At 44.5% G+C, this 23,649-nt stretch overlaps 1 protein-coding gene across 34 annotated transcripts in view; it reads right to left on the reverse strand.

Moving 5' to 3' along the window:
- Positions 1 to 23,649, reverse strand: part of Epb41l3 (erythrocyte membrane protein band 4.1 like 3) — a 229,227-nt gene that overhangs the window by 35,583 nt on the left and 169,995 nt on the right. For all 34 annotated transcript variants that reach the window (XM_063231935.1, XM_063231919.1, XM_063231930.1 and 31 more), the window contains exons 4-8: positions 14,088 to 14,192; positions 13,078 to 13,120; positions 7,475 to 7,550; positions 5,206 to 5,424; positions 4,015 to 4,102 (exon numbers count right to left, since the gene is read on the reverse strand). In XM_063231935.1, coding sequence (XP_063088005.1) covers positions 4,015 to 4,102; positions 5,206 to 5,424; positions 7,475 to 7,550; positions 13,078 to 13,120; positions 14,088 to 14,192 — 531 coding nt within the window. The remainder of the gene's footprint in view (positions 1 to 4,014; positions 4,103 to 5,205; positions 5,425 to 7,474; positions 7,551 to 13,077; positions 13,121 to 14,087; positions 14,193 to 23,649) is intronic.

Genomic DNA, 23,649 nt, shown 5'->3' on the forward strand with positions numbered 1-23,649 from the left:
CAGGCCCTGAGTCCCTGACTCTGTCACTTCGCCTCAGGCTGGCCCAGGTTTGAGTCACACTGCGCACAAGCAAAACAGAAAGGACCCAACCAGAGAATCCAGGCTGCAGACTCTGCCTCGCTTATCTGGTGGGAAGTGACTTCCCATCTCCTGCCCGTGCAGGGTACAAAGACACTGGTCTACCTCTGGCAAATGTTAAGCTGACCATCAGGATGTAAAATGAAATATCTTACCTTGTCACCCATCTCTCCAAGAGAGACTAAATCACTCCCCCAGAGTGGAACCAAGTCAAGGCAGGATGTAACTATATAATAGACTTAGAGGAGAACAGAAAGACCACAAGCTGCCATCGTCTTTGATGGCTTTGATTTGAAAGAGCAAGTAACGAGCTAAACCTGATGCTCATGAGTCTCTGGTACTCTTGTCTTTGACAAGCAGCCCACCTGCTCCACGGCTAATCAGAGGCGACCACCTGCCACGAGGCAGGCCTGGGGACACCCTGCCCTAGTAACTGCTCTCCTGTGTTACTGTCTTTTGCATACAGAATATAAGTTTAGGAGCTTTGTCTTTGGCTGACAGTGGGAAAGGCCATTTAAAGCTTTTTCATTGTCACACATTTTTAAGTCACTCCTTTGTGTCACAGGGAAACAGTGTCCTTAAATGCTTGGGGAAGATGAGGAAGGCGATGTTACCTCTTCTCTTTGGGGCCCCCAAGATGCGCTTCCATGGGTCCCCAAATCAGTGAGTTATTGCTGGCACAGCCTCAGCAAAGGGTGCCGAAGGAAGGTGCCTGCTCTTCCCGCCTGGAGACTGTTTTATATCTGTGCTCACAGGGCCAGCACAGGGCCTGCCCAGCATGAACCAAGCCGACACTTGTGCCAACGAAAAGGTGAACACCAAGTGAAAAATGGCAGGAATAAGTGGGGTTCTCCATCATGTGAAACTCTTTATTTCATTAATTGCACAAAGACAAAAAAATATGGAATTTTCATTCCAAATTTCCTGCCACAGGCCACAGCGTTTGGCTATTTGGATGAAGCTTTGGTCTTACCAGCCTTCGTTGGGGACGAGGGCATTTCCCAGTCCATGCTGAGGTATATGGCAGACCATCTCAGCCTGTCACGGTGGAAACACAGGGCCACGCTGCCCTTTCCGCCCAGAATCCCCAGGCCAGCACTGCTCTCCTTCAGTGCTGGCTTTGTTCACAGGACACCGGAGAGGGATTTCTTTTTTGTCTACATTGCATAATCTTACTTAAAATAAGTGGCTCTGACAAAGGCTACTAAGACTGACAATAAGTGACACACAAGCTATCATCCTTCTCTAGGAAAAATGAAGCATTCAGAGTATGTTTTCCAAAATGTAGAGGCGACATCTGTTATCGTGCTCCCAAGCTGCTGGTGTCACTGATCCTTGAGATCCAGCCAGTCTGCTAGCAATGCCACTTGGGGGCTGCCACCTCATGCCACAAGCAGGAGAGCGGACACTTATGCTTTATCCAGAGCCGTGGGGTCCAAAACCACAATTCAAGATGTTTAAATGGATGATAAAGCTCTGGGACTTTCTTCCCAGCCATAGAGGAGCAGCATCTCCTTTATAACCGGAAATTAGCTCTAACTTAATTCAGTAAATTTCCTCCTTGAAATGATGGAGCGTGGCTTCCTGAGAAAATGGAGTCTATAACAAGAGCATTTGTTATACTTAATATTCAGATAAAACCCTGAACAGGCTGCAGTTGCATTTCCTTAATTCTCTGTCTCTTTAATTGGCATCATTTCAAATCATATTACTGAAAGAAAAAGCAGCCATCTATTCCAACTCAATAGTTCCAGCAACGACGAAAGACTTTATTTTTACTGATAGGAACATGGATACATCCCAGGTTGCACTTCCCTGAATGTATGCCCTAATCCTTTATTTATTGATTGCTGACTGATTTGTCTAGACAGTAAATGGATCAAAGTATATGATGTCACCTCAAAACAGTCTTAGATTTGCTCAAATTCTCACGTTAATTTCATTTTTTCCCCCTCGTCTCATCATGTAGCCACCTAGGTTAAAAACACTAAGAGAAATAAAATAAATCCAGGGCCTGGATCGGGTTTTTTAGATTGAAATCCCTTCTCTAACTTAAAATTGGCAAAAATGACAAAACACCTTTGTTAGCTGAGTGTGAAGGAAGGGAAAGGCACAGTAATGAGCTGGCCAGTAAACGAAGCTACACCTGCTGTGGTAATTACACACCAATGGCAGCATGCTTGACATCCCTGGCGGAAGCCACAAGCAGGTCTCAGAGCCAGTGCTGGCTCCCCTGCCCTGCAGAGCCCGTCCTTTCTGGCGGAGGAGGCTCCACTAACATCACAACCCAACCCCGTGGGCTCCATGCCCACTGGCTTTCTGTCCAAACTCACTGCGGGCAGGTTTGCTCCCCAAATGGCAACCAAACAACAGCCCCACTTCCACCAGCCACCGAGCTGACACATCAGATTTCCTTCTCTCTGGTTATCAGGGCTGTTCAGATGTTCGCCCGGGCACAGCCAGCCGGAAGTTGCTTAGTTTCGAGACCCTGAACCAGACTGTAAGACGCCGCTTGCCTGGAAGCCTCTAATCGCACATTCTCTGTGAGTCCCAGACTGTGAAACTATCTATCAGAGGCTGAATCTGCTCCCCACAAAGGCGCAGTATTATCCTGTCAGCCAGCATCAGAAGAACCAAGCCCTGAACTTTGGGGAGGGACCTCTGAACACTGCTGCACTACCGAATCCAACTCTACAATCCTCAACAAGCCAATTTTCCTGATAAATGTTTTTACAAAAGCTTCCTGCACTACCACAGTGCTTTTGTTCACGGCTGTTTACGGAGTGGACCAGTAGTCTACAGGCACATTCTCTCACTGTTGAAAAACACAGAGACGCTAGCAAAAGCCTGGTGTGGGCTCCAAGCTGATCTCTATCCCTCACACGGGACCCCCCGCCACAGCTCAACACCTGCTTCCTTTTGTCCACGATACACCTCTCACCTTACATCCATTTCCAGTTAGCCACATCACAGTGGCCTGGAGGGCTAATTTAGCTGGACTTTAAAAAAAATCTTATCTGCAAGTATAGTTTAAATGGCACAGCGTTTGAACCTTAGAGACAAGAGATATTTAAACGTAACATGGACTTATGACTACCTGGTTGGGGTCCAGGACTGGGGCATACATAGTAGTTGGCATGTAACAGATGTGACACTTGGGGCTTAAACCAAGTTTACGCTGTAACACGGACAGGAAGGAACCTGGCGGTCCAGATAAAAGAAGGGCATATTTTAGAGAAAAGGCGAGACAGTGCTTGGTGGTAGCAAAGAGCACTTCACTTGGTGGCTTCTGCAACCTGCAACCAGGAGGGCAGGTGAGCCAGGAGCTTGTGTGGCCAAGGGATATTTCCAACTGGCAACCTGAAGTTTTGCCTACCATGGGCTTCATGGTCCTAGGCCAGGAGTAATGAAAGTATAAAGATTTACATCTAGATGTCCCTCCAAAGCCTCACGAGCTTGCAAGTGGGCTGTGGGAAGGCAATGGATTACTGGGTGAGACAGTCATCGGTGGATGCTGGGAACAGGTGAGTCACTAGGGCGAGTGCAGGAAGGGTCTATGTCCCTCCTCCCTAATCTCTCCCCGCTGCATGGACTGTTTCTGCTCTGTGTTGCCCTCTGCTGTGCCACCCTGTCTGAGAGCCAGTGACCAGGGTCTGAATCTCTACAAACTGGGAACTAAAACAAACCTTTCCTCCTTTAACTTGTGGGAGTCAGGCATTATGTCTGGGTGAGGAGAAAGTAACTAAGACAGTCTCAGCCACAAAGACCAATCTTTGGTGAATGTCAGAGCTAAGTCATTTTGTCATAGGATAAGGACTAAACGGCAAACACAGACTGAATCTTCCAAGATTCTGTTTATGCTGATGGATGTGAAAATTGCCAGCTTACAGAAATAACAGCATGGAATTAGAGAATCTAGAGTTTGAAGAGGCATACCTTGGCATGATGTAAATCTACCCCATACATGGAGAGTTTTTTGGCGTTTTCCAGGAAATGCATTTCTGCTTCTGCTGGAGTCATTCCTCTGATTGGGAAAAAAATAAAACCTGTGTTATAAGGCCGGTTTCCCTGCTTATCTCTTAGAATTAGAAATTAAAAAGCAATTAGCTGCTTTTCCTTTGTCTGGTGGGGCTGCTTAGTTTTCTTTGCTATCTTATAAAAAAAAAAAAACCAACATGGGCAGACTCTGGGTGAACACCGCCAATCAAAATTAAAAACCTGAAGTGCTCCAAAAGATGAGCTTCTAAAGCAGCAACACCAGAAGGGGAAATTCCACACTTGACCTCACATGAAGGGCAGCAATCAAAGCATAGGAACTCTAAGAATACTGTGCAAAATTACCATCAGGCTGTGTGCATAAAAAGCATATGAAACATAAATACATTTCGTGGTTAGATTTGGGTTCCCTTTCTCAAGCTATTTCATTGTTTACAGGTAAATATTCCAAAGTCTGAAATATGTCAAACTGAAATACTCACGGTCTGTTTTAGTTTGCACCCCCCCAAAGCCTCATGCTGTCATGGGGGAGCCTTTGGAAGGAGGCTGAGTCTAGTGCTTGTGTTGTCTAGCGCTGGAGTTGGTGGTGTAGCTGCTGCACCCACCCAGGGGCAGGGAGCTGGCATACAATATAGGAGGCAGCAAGGCGTGCTCTTCCTTTTTTGCTCTTGTGGCCTTTGGTACATGCCACTGCCATGAATGACTGCCCCGGGGCCACACTCCCCTGCCTTGGAGCCAGCTAATTGAGGACTGAAACCTCCACGAACTATGAGCTAAATAAACCTTTGTTTCCTTCCTTAATTTTGGGTGTTGGGTACCTTGTCTTAGCAAGGATGGAAAAGTAACCAAGACAAGGTCTAAGCATTTTGGATAAGGGATGCTGCTCAAGCTGTACGTAAGAAAAGTGAAAAAAAAACTTATGATTTTGAGGGATAACACCTTCAAAATGGGAAACGGTAAAAGGACATGGCTGTTCTGAGCAGGAGGTCCTGCACTCTAGAGCTTCCCTAGCATGACTGTCCCTGCACTAACACCTGTCTCCTTAAAATGCCCAGAGACAGCTGTAGAAGTGTCTTCCCACTCCACAATGCACAGGATAAAGTCAGGATGAAGTCAGCGTCATCCACCAACCTGTGGCTCTTGTGAAGCTCGATCACCTTGTCCTCTAGCTCCTTGGTGTGGTTCGGGGCAAAGCGGAACTCGCTGATGTAATCACTCCCACACTCGTCTGGGTCGTAGTCACCAAGTTCTGACTGGACCGTGTAGGAGCCCAGCAGGGCCAGGGTCACGAACGAGCAGGGCAGCCGGCCCGACACGATATCATCGCGCAGTTGTAGGCAGAGGTAGTACCTTCAGGACGAGGTCAGCGTGAGACACACGGTGGGGGGACAGCATCGCTGTCCTGGGACTTCTCTGGGACACATTCTCTCACCTCTACCCATGCTGATGCTGGTTTCATCTATGACTGACCTAGATCCCAAGGGAAAATCCTAGGCTACAAAAGATATTTCAGGACGCCTAGATAAAGCCTGCATTCATAATCAAATAGGATTTTATTAGTAATTCACCGAGCCAAGGAAATCTAAATATGTGTTTTCCTAACATCTTGTTTTTTTTTTTGATGACAGGCTTCCTCCAGGACCAAGCCAGACTTCACACAACACCAGCTGTGCCTTCTAGGAGACCTTGCTGGAGTTTATACTAACTCGAAAGCACTATGACCTTAAAATCTGAGAATCTTGTCACTATAAAAGAAGTACAAAACGTTTTTCACGTAATTTGGCCATCATTAATAGCTGATTTGTGTTCTCTGTTGTTTTAAGATTTACATATTATGATTTAACCATCTGCAAAAGACTTCACAGCTGCGGGTTAACACTGCTGAGTTTTAATAATTCCTATTACCTACCTTTCACATAAGCAATGAACTGTTATTCTGTTGGAGGGATGACTTTGGTCAAGTCTTAATAGTCCCTCTTAGTATAAGTAAAATCCATGTAACTCAGACATTAAAATTCTGAAACACTTAACAGTCTTTCCAAACACTGCACACATAGAAGCCAAGCACTAATGTTTCAAATCTAGGTATACATATAGGCTCCACAACCACAAATTAGCCACCATTAACTAGTTCTTTAATACTAACTAAAAAGTATCTTTATAGACACTTTATTTATAATTGCCTCTGATTTATTGCAAGTACAAAAAAATCTAAACAGATAATAAACTGTTACCCTATTCCTAATACGTCTGGTGAAATTGTTTTTAACCAAAACCATTAAATTAACCTGTTTTGAATGATTTTCCTTTGATAACACCCCCTCCAGGAAGGTGTGAGGCTTATGTAGAAAATTCTGTGCACCCAGAACAAAGTCATTTTGTCTGGTCAAACACTTATGACCAAACAGAGTGAGAGCAGGGGTTCCCACAGAATGCGGGGGATTCCAGGAGGACTGGTAGAGAATCAAGGGTTAGGGCTGCACACTTGCACCTGGTGGGTCTCTAACTCTTGTGTGGCCATCTATCTCCAAGATGCTGGATTAGGAGGCAGGGTCTTTGGGCAGTGACTGGGTCAGGAGGGTCACGTCTTCACAAATGAGGGTAGTGCCAGGGTAGAGGGGGCCAGAAGGAGACCCTTCACTGCTTCCGCCACAGGAGGACACAGAGAATAAGAAATTAGGAGCCTGCCACCCAGCAGCAGACCCCTGCAGGAGTGCAACCCTGACCTTGAGCTTCTGGCCTTGAAAACTGTAAGCAATAGATTTCCATTGTTGATGAACCTGCCAGGCCATGGTATGTGGTGACAGTAACCTGAACAGACCACACCACCCAAAGCTGCTTCTAGGGGGAGTCCTTTTCACTCTCAGCTCAGCCACCAGGCTGGAGTTGCTTTATGTTAGAATCTTTTCTTGATGTCTTTCTAGAAAACAAAGAATCATTTTGCTTGTACATGTAAGGTCCAGAAAGCAAACTCTCAGCTTTGTGTGCATGTCTTTCTATCTCTGTGTGTGTGTGTTTAAACAGCTGTGAAGTATCAGGATGGTTACATCCAGAGCGTAAGCATCTAAAGACTTTTTTTTACTGTAAAGCAGCACTAAGAATGGCGACAGCATTAAAGGCTGAATCCCATCCAATTTTGCTGCGGTGGGTGGATGACAGCCTCTCATTTCTGCGTGTTTCCCCACCAGGGTCAGGCAAACGGGAGTAGCAGGCTAGCACCAAAGATTCAACTGTTAACAGATGGGATTTGGCAAAACTTCTCATCAGATGCGCACACTCATCAATTGCCTTTTCCTTGCCATGCGAGCTCCGGTGATTATCAGTCCACGTGTCCCTGCAGCCCCAGAGAGACTCATGGCTCTCCTGGGGTGTCTGTCCTGCCCACACTGCCATCAAATACCTGGTTATATCTTCAGATAGCTGGGAAGGGTCCGGTGGGTAAAATTTCACATTAAATGAAAAGTGCCAAGCACCGCCTGGAGGGATAGGAAAACAAATCAGAGTTAAACCTTAGAAAACTCACTTCGGATTTTCACTGATTGCTGGAAGGACCCCGACTGCAAGCACTAACACTCGGGCAATTCTGGTCACTAATGGAAAACAAGGGAGTCTTTGTGAAATGAAGCCTGTAGATAAGTCCGAAACCTCATCTAATTTCTAATCTTGTTCTCCATCAGATCCTCTACTGGCACTTTTAACTAGCAAGGCAATTAACCAAACTTCCTCCCATTCTCAGGATCAAAGATAAGCCTCTGGAAGAAGGAAAAAAAGGAAATGATATGGATAATCCTCCATCAGATAAGTCTGGAATTGACTGATTTATTGCTGTAAATTTCTGGGCGGCTCACTTAACGACAGTACAGACATAATTCCCGTTTTCTTTGTCCTCTTCTACTTTGTTATTATAGGTCAAGTTCCATTATAATAAATGTCAAGGGACTGGCCAACATGGTTTTATTTTATGGGAAGGGTTTGTTGTAGTATAATGCTTTAATAACAGGGCTGCTCGGCTGGCTGCTGAAATGTCTTTGTTCACTCAGGGAACTTTCAGACCAATAGACACCGGACTTACTTCCTGTGCGTTACCCATTCTGTGCCTCCATAGCCCATGATTGGATGGATCTTCTTCAACTGTGGCATCTATTTAATGTCATGGCAGCAATGAAAAGGTCAGCCAGATGCGGTTCACAGAGGCCTACTCCGCCCTGTGCACGCACGTCTGCACACAGCCTTACCCAGCTCCGTGGCTCATGAACGCCACCTCTGCTGGGATGATTTACCAATGCACACATGCAAAATGCCTCCTTTTGTACATATATTACATCTCTGTGGTGTCTCTTTCATTTATTCATCTTGTTTTCTCCTTTTGCCTTTTAAATACAGTCATTTATCAAGATATGAGTATTCCTTCCAACTCTTAGGGTTGACCCCACCCTATAAGCACATTGAAGTTCCTTTACCTCAGGTCTGGTTCTAAATGACATCACGGAAGCTCATCCCAGGCCTCCCTAGAAGCCTTCCGATCATGCTGTGAGCTGACACAGCACCCTGTATGCCTTAAATGATCTCCTAAGACATCCATTCGCACCCTCCCCCACGAGTGACTTCTGTAAACTCCACTTTCTCCACGAGCCCTGCAGTGCTCCATGTATCAGCTCGTCTCCTGCACTGTTCTCTTCCATACATCACAATACTGAGTGCCACCAGTTTCCTGCATTTCTGCCTAAATCTTTGAATTCCTTCCAGTTTATTTCTAACGCTATCCTGCATATCACACTGAAGGTTCCACATGCTGAGTATCTTACTCAAGTCCCATAAGGGATTTAGCCCAGGACTACATATTACTGGCTATTTGGTATCATTTTTAAGTGTCATTGGAACATAGGCTGAAAATCTTCTAAGACATAAAACCTTTGTCCATCAAATACATGCCTAATGATTGTTTTTCCACTGTTCTCCAAAAAGTCCTTACGTCATTCTAAAAATAGTCTAATTTGCTTTTCCTTTCCTATTGATTCCTGCTCACTTTCCAGTGAACTAGATCCCTTCAATGTGTGCCAATAATAAGGCTCCTAATGAGAGATGGCTTCTCCCCCAAACAAGTGGAATTAAAAATGGATTAGTTATGGGAAATGGATTCACTGCTCTTTTGTAATTTTCATCCACTTCAAAGTATGCCTTGATTCCAGAGAATCATCTGGCAATGAATTGAACAATCTTATAATAAACTCAGGGTGAAAATTCTCCATTGGAAACAAATAATGAAAATATGAGCAATGTATTTCAATGCAAAAATCCTCATTCTAGAAAAGCAAGTTGCAAACTACAATGGGTCTAAGAGGTATCTGAAGTGCATGTGAAAAATGCCAGTTCCTAGGCTCCACCTCAAGGATTTTAGTCCTAGGAACCAGAAGAGGGTACAGATTGTGGTTTCAGTAAGCTCCCTTGTGGTTCTAGTACAGGAGGGCTTTGGAACCACAGTGAAATCACTGTGACTAAGAACTCAGCATTCTGAAGGCTATAAATTGAAAGTTACAAGGGCTTTCAGGACATTATTTTGAAACAACAATGCAGTTTATGGAGACTACAATACAACCAACGTCCTAACCAAGGGGGCCAGTGCCAGCAAAGCAAAACACAGTGGTACACATCTGTAATTGCAGCACGCTGGGAGGCTGAGGCAAGAGGATGGCAAGTCTGAGCCCAGTATGAGCAACTTAGTGAGACCCCATCTTAAAGTAAGACATTTTTTTAAAAGGGATGGGAAATGTAGCTCAGTGTGAAGGCAGCCCTGGATTCAATATCCTGCACTAGAAAAACAAAACAAAACACTTCTCAGTGAAATGAAGCATAAAACCAAAAATTAATGAACAGGCTGCTTCAAGATTGAGTTTCCAGTCAAGAAGAGTGGAGATAAATCAATTGGGAGAACCTGCTCAAGCGTGAGTGAGCTCCAGGCCTGCCCTGCTCAGACGTGGGTCCAGCCAGACTAGAACACGAACCAGTTTGGACACATGAAAATGTGTATTGCTGTAATGCTGGTGGAGGATTTTGAATTACAAATTTATGATAAACACAAGACTGTGGCACTGAATGAAGTTTATTCTTGTGAGAACTTTCTAATGCCAAATCTTAAGATTTCCCAACAGACTGCACTGATGTCATAAAACCACTATAAATCATATATTCCATATCCTAAATATAACTATATTTACAATCATACAATCAAGGTATTTAGGTGCTTTGTTTTAGATATGGTTGTACCATGCAGGCCTAGTTAGTTCCTACGAACAAATTCTTCAATTTCAGAATCTACTGTGTGCCATAAATTTGTAATTTAAAATGTTCATTCATGGGCGTGGTCTCCACCACAGACCGACCACATCCTCCAGGCCAGGCTGCAGACTCCATAGGAAAGCAGCCTTTCTTCATCTAGCTTGGAAAGAGGAGGCAACAGAAACAAGTCTGTGAGATCTGACTACTCTGCTTTGTTAGGATTAAACTTTGTGCAAAGAGGCAATTTAGTGGATAGTGAACTACAAGGAATACAGACAAAAACACCCAAATATTCTTTTAAAATAATTCCAACTTTCCTTGTCACCCTCCCTGTAAGACTGCCTCATTGGTGGGATGGATGCATCCTGTAAGCCTCATACTTTCTGGGTTGAGCTTTGATGTCCCCCCAAAGCCTCATGTGGTCATGGGGGTGGGCATCGAGTTTGTGAGTGATTTGTGGTCCAGTGCTGGGATTATGGGTGTGGCCTGCACACAATACAGGAGACAGAAAGAGTCTTCTCCCCATGCTCCTCCCCTTTTGCTCTTGTGTTTCTGCTGTTTTCCACCACCATGAACTGCTGCCCTCTGCCATGAGCCACTCTGCTTTGAAGCCAGCCAAGTACAGACTGAAACTTCCACAAAATGGGAGCTAAGTAAATTTTTCCTTCCCTAATTTTGGATATCAAGTATTTTGTCCCAGCAATGAGAGAAAAGTAACCAAGACACTCTGAGGATGGAGGGAAAATGATATATATTTAGCATATCTGCTTTTTGTAACTCCACGAAAAGATCAGTATATTCTTCACCTTAATTTGTTGTTTATTAGGATTCCTTGGAATGAGAATAAAGAGTTTTCATCTATTTATCACAACTGTGGCCATTCCTGCTTTCGGCCTTAACTACAAACTAATTCATTACCAAGTTTCTAGTTAGTAGATACCTCAAATTTCTCTAGAAAATATGACATATGATGTCATTTGTATAAATAATCAGCAAAGTCTCTAATATCTGGAAGTATGGTGACTAAGAAAGTGTTATCTCATATTAAACCATTTCAAACTACTTATCAGCAGTTACAATTTGTTAATACTTAGGGTATTCTTCTATCTCATAACTTACACAGGTACTAAGAAGTATTTATTCTTTCTTAATAGTAAACTATGTGAAAACTTGATTGAGAATAATGTTTTCATTAATACACTGGTCTGAAATTTATCCTGCAAAAAGTTAGGTGTATAGGAGAACTGATCTAGGTTTTCTTGACAAAATATAAATTAAAAAACATAATCAGCTATTCAAGATTATATACACATGTGATGAGTTAAAGAGACGTATAAAAGATAAAAATAAAAACCTCCTCCTTTTCAATCCCCGACTGCAAGCCCCATCTGGAGATGATTACTGCTAATATCTTTCACTGCTCCCCACAGGTTTTCCATGCGACTATGTACACATAACTTTTTAAAAACATCTGTGATAGACATTATTTTGCAACCTGGTTTTCACAAGAGCTAAGCCCTATTTCTAGGGTTTTTCAGAGCCTGATTTCACTATTTCCTTACAAACAGGTATTTAGGTGCCTTCTAGTTTTCTGCTCTTGCAAACAGTATTATAAATGAGCTTTCATGTACATTATTAACACATGCAGATTTTTTTTTCTCTAATACACACACTGGGTAGATTTCTTCAAGTAAATCTAAAAGTCCAACAGCAAGTACAATTTAATAAATACTACAAGCTGCCCTCTTTTTGCGACAATTTATACTGCTGTTAACTGGGCTCATACCTGCCAGTGAAGTTTATTATTAAATTTGTTAAACTTTTCAAGTCTTGGCTGATCTGAAGCGGTCAGAAGTGATCTCTTTTCTGCCCCTTCATCCCTTTCTTAACTTTTTTTTCCTTTTTCCTTTATGATGCCAGAGTTTCTGTTGTTTTTTCTTCTGTTTTTTTTTTCCTCCCTATCTTTCTTCTTTTTTTCCTTTTTCTTTTTTTTCCTTACCAGTTGGAGACTGAACCCAGAGGCCCCAGCACGACAGGCAACTGCTCTACAACTGAGCCATAATGCAGCTCAAGATACTTCCTTTTAACCTGCATTAGGTGTTTTAACCTATTTAGCTACTCTGTGTGTGTGACAGGGTCTCACTGCATAGCTCACCAGGCTTGCAAGGACCATCTTCTCTCTGCCTCCCCCACAACCGCTGGGATTACAGGTGTGCACCACCACACCCAGCTTTACTAGCTACTTTTATTCCAATTTTTGAGATGCTCATGGAATTTTTCCTGGTCCCTTAGGAAACATACATTTCTTTACTTATCTGCAGGGACCAAGAAAAGAGACAATAACTTCAGTTTTATTTGTTATTCCATGTTTTAAAACTATCATGTGGCCACTACTTTTGGGTTGGCTTTCATATGTTTGTGGCAGTTAGGCTTAATACAATATTAAGTTTGGAACTCTAAATGATTAACAATTGGTACATCACTAAAGACACATTTCACTTTGATGTAGGGGAAGAAAACTAGTCAGGTGCCAAGGTCATTTGGATTTCTGAGCTGTGATGACAGAAAATGGGTCCTGCCGGAGCTGGACCAATGCACTCGGTCAAATGTGAGCTTGGACTCTGTCTTTTGCGAAATGATTCACATCACCCTCTTGGATGTCAGCCTCATAGCTTTGTTCTCTAAAAATCTTCACCTTATGTAATAAAATAATCTGGAAGAACTTACTTCGAATCTGTTTTTTAATTTCCTTAGCAGGGTCCAGCCAATTCTGAAAAGGAAATGACATTTTGAAATTGAATCACAGGAGAATAAAAATGGCTTAATGGTTGGAATTTGACAAGCCCTCAAGGCTCCGGGGAAGGCGATCACGGGAGGTCTCCTCTTCATCAAGGTCCCCCCACCCCTGACCCCTGCTGCTGGTGGCTCCCAGCCAGGCCCTGCCGGGGCTCTGAGGTGGACCCCATGAGAAGAGGTATGCACGGACAGTTCCTGTCCCCCAGAATTCTTTTTTCTTTCTTTCAGCCACCGTTTTAGGGATTTGAGCTAACATGGAAGCAGAAGGGACATGATAGAAGCCTCCACGTTTAAACAGATGCCTAGAATACAGATTCATGTGACCAGACATATGGCTTCAGCCATTCATTGCCATGTGACTGACATCTGTGTTCACAGATTGCTGGCATCTACCTGAGAATTTCCTAATGAATGGAATGTTTGCTTGAGCATGTTCCTCACTGGACAATTTTGATGTGTAATAATGAAATTAGACATTGCCTCATAACTTCACAAGCACAACACCAAAGTAACATCTATCAACAAAGCTTTCACAACTCAGTGTTCCGCATCCATGCAATGCACACAGTTCCTCTATTTTTATTCCTGCAGGGAGTGGCGGGGTAGCGGTGAATAGAAGGCATGGCTGGGCTGGATGGGTCTACAGAGGCACTGCCTCGCACCCGGAACACTGACAGAAGGCTCTGGACAGGAATGAGGCCAGCCAACACCTGAAGTGAGGAAGTGAAAGCAGAAAATGAGTTAAGATGTGGACCAGAGTCCCGAACGTGAGCAGCCCTGGCCGCTATGCTGCGACTCTGGCATCTTCCTGGAGTGCTGGGAAAGGGCCATGAGCAGCACAGAGGGTCTGAGTCTCAGGGTAGCGTGAAGGGCGGAAGGGACAGCAGGACCCCTCCCTGTCCTGGCTGCAGCTTCCCCATGCATGGCCTCTGCACGCTCACCTTCTGGTTCTCGGCGTCGCGGTACGTGAGGCCGAAGTAGTCCTTCTCCAGCAGGTTCAGGTGCTCGCACACTTTGTCAAACAGCACTTGCCCTCTGGAGCGTTTCTAGGGAAACAGAACGGAGGAGTCACCGAGCAGCCCCCAAGACAGCCAGGCATGCACCTGGGAGAAGCTCACACCACCGCTGGCCTCAGCAGTTCAGTAAGTGACAGGCGCCAGTCCTTTCATCTCAGAGCACAGAGGCTCCACACGAGGTCCTCAGGCTGCAAAAGCCCCACCCTGCAATCAGCGAATGACACCAGGGTCGGCAGTGCCGCTGTGCTGAGCTGGTGACACGGGTGATTCCTGAGCAGCCAGGGAAAGCAATGTGATGCTCGGATGCCTGGACTCTTGTGTGACAAAAATATCCTGACACTAAAAAGGGGCATGCAGGGTCACAACAGCCATGGATCTGGATGCCCTTGCTCAGCTCCCAGAGTTGTAAGATTCTGACCCGGGCTTCATCACATGCAGACTCTGGATGACAAGTTCCCAAGCCAGGCTTTTCCTGGAAACTCCAGGGACATTTTCTAAAACCCATTAAACTAACTTCATTCTGGGTGTTGGTGGTTTTGCATGAATTTCAGTCCTGTATTGCGGTTTCCAAATTTCTCTTAATCTTTGAGAATAAGCATTTTTGTCTCCCAGAGCCTTTATTCTCTATCTCCAGCCCTTTTTGTTTTTGTTTTAATTTCAGACAAGGTCTTGAGGAGTCACTCAGCTGAGTCACCAGCGTGGGCTTGAGGTTGCAATCTTCCTGCCTCAAGTCTCCCAGAATGTGCTAAAACAAATCTTATTAAACATAACAAACATGAAACTGAATGGTTTTAATTACATTGTAAACATAAAATGCAGATGATCTGCTATATTTTGGATCATCAAGAAGTCACCTGGAGAAAGGGGAAATGGGGCTTATCTGGGGGGAAAAAATCCATCTGCTTAAATTATTTTGATACATGTCACCACAGTTTCAAGCAATGCCTTGAAGTTCTTCAAACATGGCTTTGAATCTGCCATAGATAAACTGGCAACAATTAAACTAAACTGCTTTTTTGTTTGAGTGGCCCTAGTATTTTATGTCTAATACATTGAGCATATTTGTCTTTAAGATTTAATGTATCAACAATGAGACACATGAAAACTGACAAGTATGCCTGGGCCAGAATAAGCTCTCAAAGGAGCTGTGTGGGTGGCGGGTGTTGCCGGGCTACTGTAATTATGCTGAGACTTAATTACTCTGCCTATTCAGGCATGATTGTTTAGGGGAAAAAGGTAAATTTAAGATAGTAAAGTTGAAATCATAGAAAGCTAAATAATCAATGATGTGCCTGCAAAAAAAAAAAAAATCACTTCCAGAAAGTAGGGAAATAAATTACTCTTTAGCAAAACCAGGGCACATTGCTCACTGCATGTGAGTAAACAGTGCAGCAATGCAAGGCTGCTCGCTGGCTTAACTATTTGTAAATAACAGTGTATTACTGCTACACAACGGCTGGCAGGTCGTAAAGTCTGCACAAGCTCTGCCAGTGCTGCCTCAGAGTTATTCCTAGTTTCTAGTTAACAGCAGAGGTGCACAGAAGCTAGATGGGGCAGTGGTGTGGAATCAGATGAACCTGGGCCTGGTCTTCAGGGAGTCTCTACAGCTCCACAGAGCTCAATGGTCTCTGTGGAGCAAGCGTGGTCAGCCTTGGCCCTCCAGGCGTGCCCACCACGTGAGCCATGGACATCAGTCATTACTCAAGCCCAGGTCTGGAGAAAGGCGGATGCACTGAGCTGACTTTCCCTGTCTCTTACAGTGGGTTTTTGTTACTGATTCAGGTGACTGTCTACAATAGACTGCATCTTTATTGTACAACTGAGCACATTTTGAACAGTACGGTTTGTTAAGATGATCGCCTACTGGCCCATTCCTCACATGGGAGATATTTCTCCTGGGCTGAAGGGCATGGACCAATTGTCTAAATCTGCTGCAGATGGTTATATGGACGGGAAACAATGGTAGTCTCACCTGGCAAATATCAACAAAGCCACCACCAGCAGAGGGATTTTAAAAAGGTCATGAAGTCGTTTGGTTTCCGTTTCTTCATCTTTGAAGGACATGAGACTATGGGGCAAGGGGATTATGCGCTGAGGCTCTAACTACACACCTGCTTTGGTCAGTGACAAATTACTAAGGGATCACAGTGCTCCTTCCTTTCTGCCCATTGGGGCTTTGGCGCCCTCTTCTGCACATCTGGATGAGAAGGGTGTTGCCAGTGAATGGGTTCGGGGTATGACCTGAACCTATTTTTCCAGCCTCAGACTAAATCCTCTCCCTGAATCCCTCCCTGATTTAAACAAAAAAAAATCTCAATTCTTCTAATTTAGATGATTTTTTAACATATGACAAGTTTTCAAGCCAACTCTGCCTTCATCTACATGCACCTGTAGATAATCACCTTTAACAAGGGACCAAAGCTCAACAATCAGCCTGGAAACTTTGGAGGAAGTAGATTAAATACAGGGTTTGCAAAGACATGCTGTGCATTATGTGATCAAATCTTACTGTCACTGGGTACAGGGACATACAGTTATTGTAAGTTAAAGACTGAGTAGCTTTTAAAAACATTCATAGGGGGACTCTAAACAAATGGAAAAACTTACCTAACCATATAAGGCTAGGAGTTTTCAGTCTCATGCCTTCTTGTATGCTGTAAAGTCATCTTTTCTGAGTTCACCTACACCACTGGGTAGGCCAGCAATAGAAAAGTTGACTTTAATTCCCTAGAGTGGTTAGTCAGTGGTGGTTCTCCTGCTTCCTGGAATTTCCCTCTCAACGTTTACATTTCTGACAGACTAAATGGGGATATTGTAGCCAATAATCTGAAGGCTTTGATCCTAAAAATGGCACATCCCCAAGCAATACAAACAAGCTTCATTCTCAAATATATGAATTTTTCTTTAATTAAAAAAATTCTGCTTTTTTAAAAAGAAGAACTGGACAGTAAAGTTAGGTACTAGGAGAATGGATGGATAATGAGAACAAAAAGAAAACCACACACTGAGAGAAAATATTTCCAAAACACACATCTAATCAAAGAGTGAGGATCCAAAAGACTTAAAAGTCAACAAGAAAACAACCACTAACAAAAAAGTATAACAGCTGAATCGATGTCTTAGCAAAGGAGATATTCAAATGGCCAACAAGTAGATGAAAAGCTGATCAACATTGTGTGTCACAGGGACTTTCCAGGTACAACAATCATGCCACACCTGCCACAGCCTATTACGATAGGTAACATCTAAGGCTCTGACAGTGTCAAACGCTAGCAAGGATGAGGGGCAGCAGAAGCTCTCATTCACTGCTGGTGGGAATCCAGCACCTTGGAAGCCAGTTTGGCGGCTAGACACATGATCAGCAAGCATGTCCCCTCACGTTCACCTAAAAGAGCTGAAGACTTAGGTCTACACAAAAACTATGCAGCTTTATGTATATGTTTACTGCAGCTTTATGTATAAACCGCTAAAACTTGGAAGTAATCAAAACATTCTACCAAAGAGGAATGGAGTCATGAACTGGGGCATCTAGACAACACCGAATTATTCACCAATATAAAGAAATGGGGAGGGAAGGCGACGGGTGGCAAAAATGATCGAAGTATGTTATACACGTGTATGAATATGCCAGGAGGAATCCATTACTCCGTACAAAATGCACTAATTTAAAAGAAGAAATGAGCCGTCAAGTCATGCAAAGATATTAAAGAACCTTAACTGCATACTGTTAGGCAAAAGAAGCCAATCTGAAAAGCTGACAGATCATGAGTCCAACCATCTGGCACTCTGAAAAAGGCCACACTGAGATGGCAGAAGAATGGGTGGCTGTCAGGGCCTGTGGGGTAGGAGCTGAAGACAGGGATCCCAGGGAACTTTCAGGGCAATGAAATCACTCTTGGTGCTGTCACAGGATACACATTCCGTCCCACACATAAGGGTGTCTGAGGTTGTTCATTTGTCAAACCCGACAGAACACACAACACCAGCAGTGAACTCTAATGTGGATTCCAGGTTTTAGTTACTTCGCTAACAATAACAGGTTAATATTCACTCATCAGTTACAACAAATGCACCACACTAGTGTAAAATGTGAAAAACACAGGAAACTAGCATGGAGACCACAGAGGGATTCAGAAAGTTGGTACCTTCTGCTCAATTTTCTATAAATGTAAAACTGCAAAAAAATACAAATAGAAGGAGGGGGATTTAGCTCAGTGGCATAAGCGCCTACCTTGCAAGCTTGAGTTCAATTCTCACAACTATGAGTTCAATCCCCCGTACCAAAAAAGAGAGAGAGAGAGAGAGAGAGAGAGAGAGAGAGAGAGAGAGAGAGAGAGAGAGAGAGAAGTAAGGCTGGGGAAGACACTAGGCAAAAAAAGCATGTAATTTCTTATTTTAAATTATAAGATAATGTGTTAATTAGCCCGAAAGGTTAATAACAAAGCTGAACTGCACTGACATCATAAATAAACAAAACTTGAGTAAATGCGAACTTGAGATTTTTTTTTTCAGAAAAATCAAAAGTTAATCTGGGAGTTTCCTTTTATGCTGACTTTCCCAGGTCATGCTGGGGACCAGGAATTGTACACTGATGTAGTGTGTCCAGGCTCTCCTTACCCTGCCTGCCTGGGGGGCCAGTTTTGGAACTCAGAAGTTCCCTTCCTCTCTCGGTAGGTGAGATGAGCACCCAGGCGTGGGGTAGGTCTTGGCTTGTTTCATGATGCTGAATTGTCCATTCTACCATAGCCTCTGTGCTGTTCCAGGAAAAGCGCCCTCCCACCTACACTGGCTGATAAATAGCAGCTGGTTTGGTGTGTCTTAGTTTCTGCTGGTCCTGAGGCGCTGACCTCCTGGCCTCCCATCATGCATCACTAAATCTGTTTGTTCCTTAGTCCACCCTTCGCGGGGACCCTCATGCGGGCAGCTGGGGATCTTAGCCAGGTCGCTGACGAGGTCACTCGCCTGCAGCATTCATCCCATCTCTGCTTGGCTGCTGCATCTCCACCAGTTAACTAATACCCTCCCGAGGCCTGTGTTTTCTGTACATGTCTAATGATGTCAGAGCCTTGGTGAGGTCCTGGCTTTCTTTCCAAAGTGACGCTGTGCATTTCATCAGGAGGTACAAGGTGACCGCTGGCCCCACTGAGACATTAGCATGCACCATGGTCAGCACCCCAGACCTCTGCATTCCCTTCCAGGGTGTAGCAGGCGGAACCATCAGTGCCATCTTCACTATTAACTGGGGTGTGTTTGACAGAGTGAGTTCTCTTTGTCGGAATGACTCGGTTACCCAGCAATACATCCTGAGGATGAAGGCTGGGGTAAATGCTGGTTTCTTTCCCTTTACTGGTTTTCAAGCTAAGGAACAGGAGTCCCAACAGCATCCAGAGCCACCTGCTAGCATATGTTCCATGCCGTCCTTGAGAACTCACGATTCATGCAGCTTGGATGCGCTCTGTCCCACCTCAGGGTCCCCGGATGCTGTGCCCAGCCTTTCCGAGAGCCACTTGGAAGCACTTCCCATCCTCCCTGCCACGCGAGCTCCTGCCTCAGCTCACTGTCCACGCCGCAGCCTGAGTCCCCACCATCTCCAGGCATCTGTATGTGTCCCTGACCATGGCCTCCTGCATTTTATCTTCCACAGCGCTGCCCACTTGGTCACACGCCATGAGATTGCGATGGAAATCTGATGGGACTTCACCTACCTTTTGTTCTCCCCAGTGTATGACAACCACGACACAGACATGTAGGCAGTGCGCTGTAAACCCACGGACTCTGCGGGGATTAAACATGCCAGGGTCCCGGCCCCACCTCGGGGAATGAAAGGATTACTTCTGAAATTGATCCCAAGGCATCTACATGCTGTGAGACTTCCAGATGTCTCCCAAAAGCATAAAGAGTACATCTTAAGTTAAATTATGCCTGCAACACAAAAAACGTTTAAGTAGGAAGGCCCTGAGCTATACTAGTTTTTTATAGGAAATGTCTAACTTTTTCAGGTACATACCAGACTCAATCTGGTTTCTACCACACTATGAGCTGTGAGACCACAGACTGACCCATGCAGCATCCCACAGAGATGGGCACAGCCTTCCAAACAATTTCCTTGGGAAATGTAAGTTCCCAAGTTAGCCAAATGCTCCAACACAGTGAGAAATAGTGGTTCATGAAACTGCAACATCTCTCTCTTACACAAAATATTAACTTGCGTTTAAGGCTACGGCTGAAATATTTCTATGAAAAACAGCTTTGAAGTTGATCAAACTTTGTTTATTTAAGGAGGCAACATTTCATCTTTGCAGAGCTGAACTATGTGCCATCTTCCCTTAAGATCCACTCTATGACTAACACAGGACTGCTCAGGGCAGGGTAAGTGCCTTGAAATCCCCTTTTCCAGTAGAGCAGGGGCTCAGGCATCTCCCCAGCAGCGCCGGAAATGCCTGCAAGCTGATTCTCCACGCGGAGCCCCTAGGAACAAAGGTGGGATGCAGAGCTCAGCCAAGCTTCCGGCCTTGCCAGGGTCGCCCCTTGATGCCGGAAGAGGAGAGCTGGCCCCGGGGCCTCTTCTGGGCCCCTCAGAACTCGGTGTTCACTTCTGATTGGGATCACACGCAAATCAGGCAAAAATGCCCCCTTCCAGAAGTGGCTTAGGGTTAAATCACTTGTGCTGATACAAAAATGTGTTTTGGATGACAACCTTGCAAATCTCTGGAAAATGGATGCTTTGGTGCCCTTCGGCTATTCTGACATTCCAGAGTGTCTCAGGGCTGTAAGGGTTTCACTCTTTCTTTCTGTCACAGATCCGCCCCAAACAGACCAGTGATTTTCTTTCACAAGTTAACATTCTCAAATGATTGCTATACTTTGTGAGCTTGAATTTCTGCTCTCTGAGGGAAATCAACCCACCTGCACTCCCCGATAACTCACTCTCTCTTTCTTTGTTTGTCTTCTTGAGACAGAGTTTTGCCATGTAGCTCAGGCTGGCCCTGAACTCCCAGCAACCCACCTGCCTCAATCTCTCAAGATCCGGGATTACAGGTATGCCCCACCACACTCCACTCGTCCCCACTTTTCACGGCCTTGATACAGCATCCTGAACTCAGCGGACATTCAGCTGAGGTATGAGTTCAAAGAAAGGATTTCCTCTCACACTATCCTGCATTAATCTTGATGCAAAATGGTATCTGTTTTTCTTAATCCCTCTCCCCACACACTGGAGACTGAACCAAGGTCTGACTCTGAGTTATAGCCTCAGTCCTTTTATTTCTAGACAGAGTCTAAATCTCTACAGGCTGGATTTGAACTTTAGATTCTCCTGCCTCAGCCTCTTAGAGTCCTGGAATTACAGGCACACAGACGCTTCCATGCTTCTTTCCCTAACTGCCTGGCTCCCCCAGAGTGGGTAGATGTGTCTGGTTTCTTTTTAATTCACACTTAGGAAAAAGCAAGGGGCTGTATTCAAACCCAGGAACAAAAGACCGCGGTATCTACTGTGACACCAAAGCCCAGTGTTCACCAGACTTTCGCTCAATCAAGTCAGCACTGAATATGTCCTGCATTCTGCTAAAACAGGAATATGGAAATTTATTTTGTTTTGGTCCTGGGTAAGTTTTTAAACAAAATTTTGATCACGTGGTTTATTTCCATGTCTACATTATTGGGAAACAGGATTTGCCTAGCATTAAACACCAAGGAAATGCACATCCCTACTATTTCAGGCTTGCTTTCCCGCTGTTCTATGTGTGGCTGAGGGCTGGGCTCTGCCTTGGCAGTGAACTAGCTTTGCGTCCTCAGGCAGGTGAGCCAGCCTCCGTGGAGCAGCTCTCACCATAAAATGGAAACCGCCTCGGGGCTGGGGATTTAGCTCAGCGGCATAAGCGCCTGCCTTGCAAGCAGGCAGTCGTGAGTTCGATCCCTGGTACCGATAAAAACAAAAAAGACAAAAAAAAAAAAAAAAGGAAACCGCCTCGCTGCTTGCCGCTCCAGCTGCTGCAAGAGCAGCATAGTTCTCTGGAGAGCACACAGCCGAGCACACAGCCGGGCACACAGGGCGTGGCAGAGGCTGCTAATCGCTGTGGCCTTTCAGATACAGAGACTGTGCAGTTCCTAACGCTGTAGAGGATAAAGACTGAATTAACTACCGAGAGCCCACTTCTTCGTATTACACCATTATGCTTATGAAAAATCCCTATTCGTTTCGTAGAGAACTGTTAAAAAAACATTATCATCAGTGACACAGAATTATCAGTGCACTGAATTATCTTTTACGAACACACCCATCCACCACACCCACACACGTTCACACACGCACAGTGGTTTTTAACACATATGCGGCAGAGGGGTGTACTTTGGGACACTTGAGGCTAAAACAGGGGGCAGGTGTGCATCATCGGAGATGTGGTTTCCATCACTGCCAAACCCGAAGAGGAGTTCTGACTGAGATTGGGGCTCACCTCACACCCTTCCGGTACATACCTGTTACACGTCCCTTCCTTGCACGTTAAGACTCTCTATCTTTTCTTTTCTTTTTGGACATCTTTTTCTTCCAGCCATAACAAGTTTCTGGCTTCATTTGTTGTAGCAATTTCAGCCTGTGTTTGAAGTCAGACTCTGTGCTTAGAATAGCCCTGTGTGGTAGATAGTAACTTCCCAGGGAAGTGTGCCTCTCCTCAGCCAGCAAAAACACATGGCTTGATTTTTCACAAAGGGTTTCACAGCACGTACAGGAGACGCTGGCAGAGGATGGCAGACAACATTTCCTGCTGTTCACTTGCTGAGGATTCCAGTCGCTAAGCCAATGTGTGCAACGTGAACAGAAGGAAGCCCAGAAAGAAGAGTCCGAAAGAGAACTTCCGTCCCCTGACAGGATCAGCAAATTCTGAACGAGATGGAATTTGGAGAATTTTTCCCTGGGAGAGGAAGTGCTTAATCTCTTTCCTTTAAAAAAAACAAAAACCCAAACCAAATAAATAAAATCCAAATGGTAATTTATAATTCATTTGGTCAAATAAAGAGCTGTAGGAAATGCAAATATTGAGAATGAAAATATGACTTCTAATGACTTCTAATATGGACTTAATGAGCATAGATTTACAGCTCTATCACTTTTTAATTCTATAAGGCATCGATGATCAAAATGGTACAAGAATAACGTCATTGCTTTTAAAATATAAATACAGACTGAACCTGTGTCACCTCCTCCCCTCAACTGCTTTAGCCTATTAATAGGGCCAGGCCATGAGTAAGCAGAAGAGACAGAGCACAAGGTCACCTGAGAAACTGCTGCCTAACCAACAATAGAATTATCTATCACTTTACCAGACAGACGTATACTTTTAAGTTAGAAGGATTTTGTAGGCTATGTAGATGCTATAAATATGGCACCTCAGGCCTGAAGTCCCAGCACTCTTGGAGGCTGAGTCAGGAGGACTGTAAGTTCTACTCCAGCCTGGGAAACTCAGCAACTTATTGAGACCCTGTCTCAGAA

The sequence above is a fragment of the Cavia porcellus genome, unplaced genomic scaffold, assembly GCF_034190915.1.
Source record: "Cavia porcellus strain 051 isolate PalLab524CR breed Dunkin Hartley unplaced genomic scaffold, mCavPor4.1 scaffold_20, whole genome shotgun sequence".
In the NCBI taxonomy this organism is placed as follows: Eukaryota; Metazoa; Chordata; class Mammalia; order Rodentia; family Caviidae; genus Cavia; species Cavia porcellus.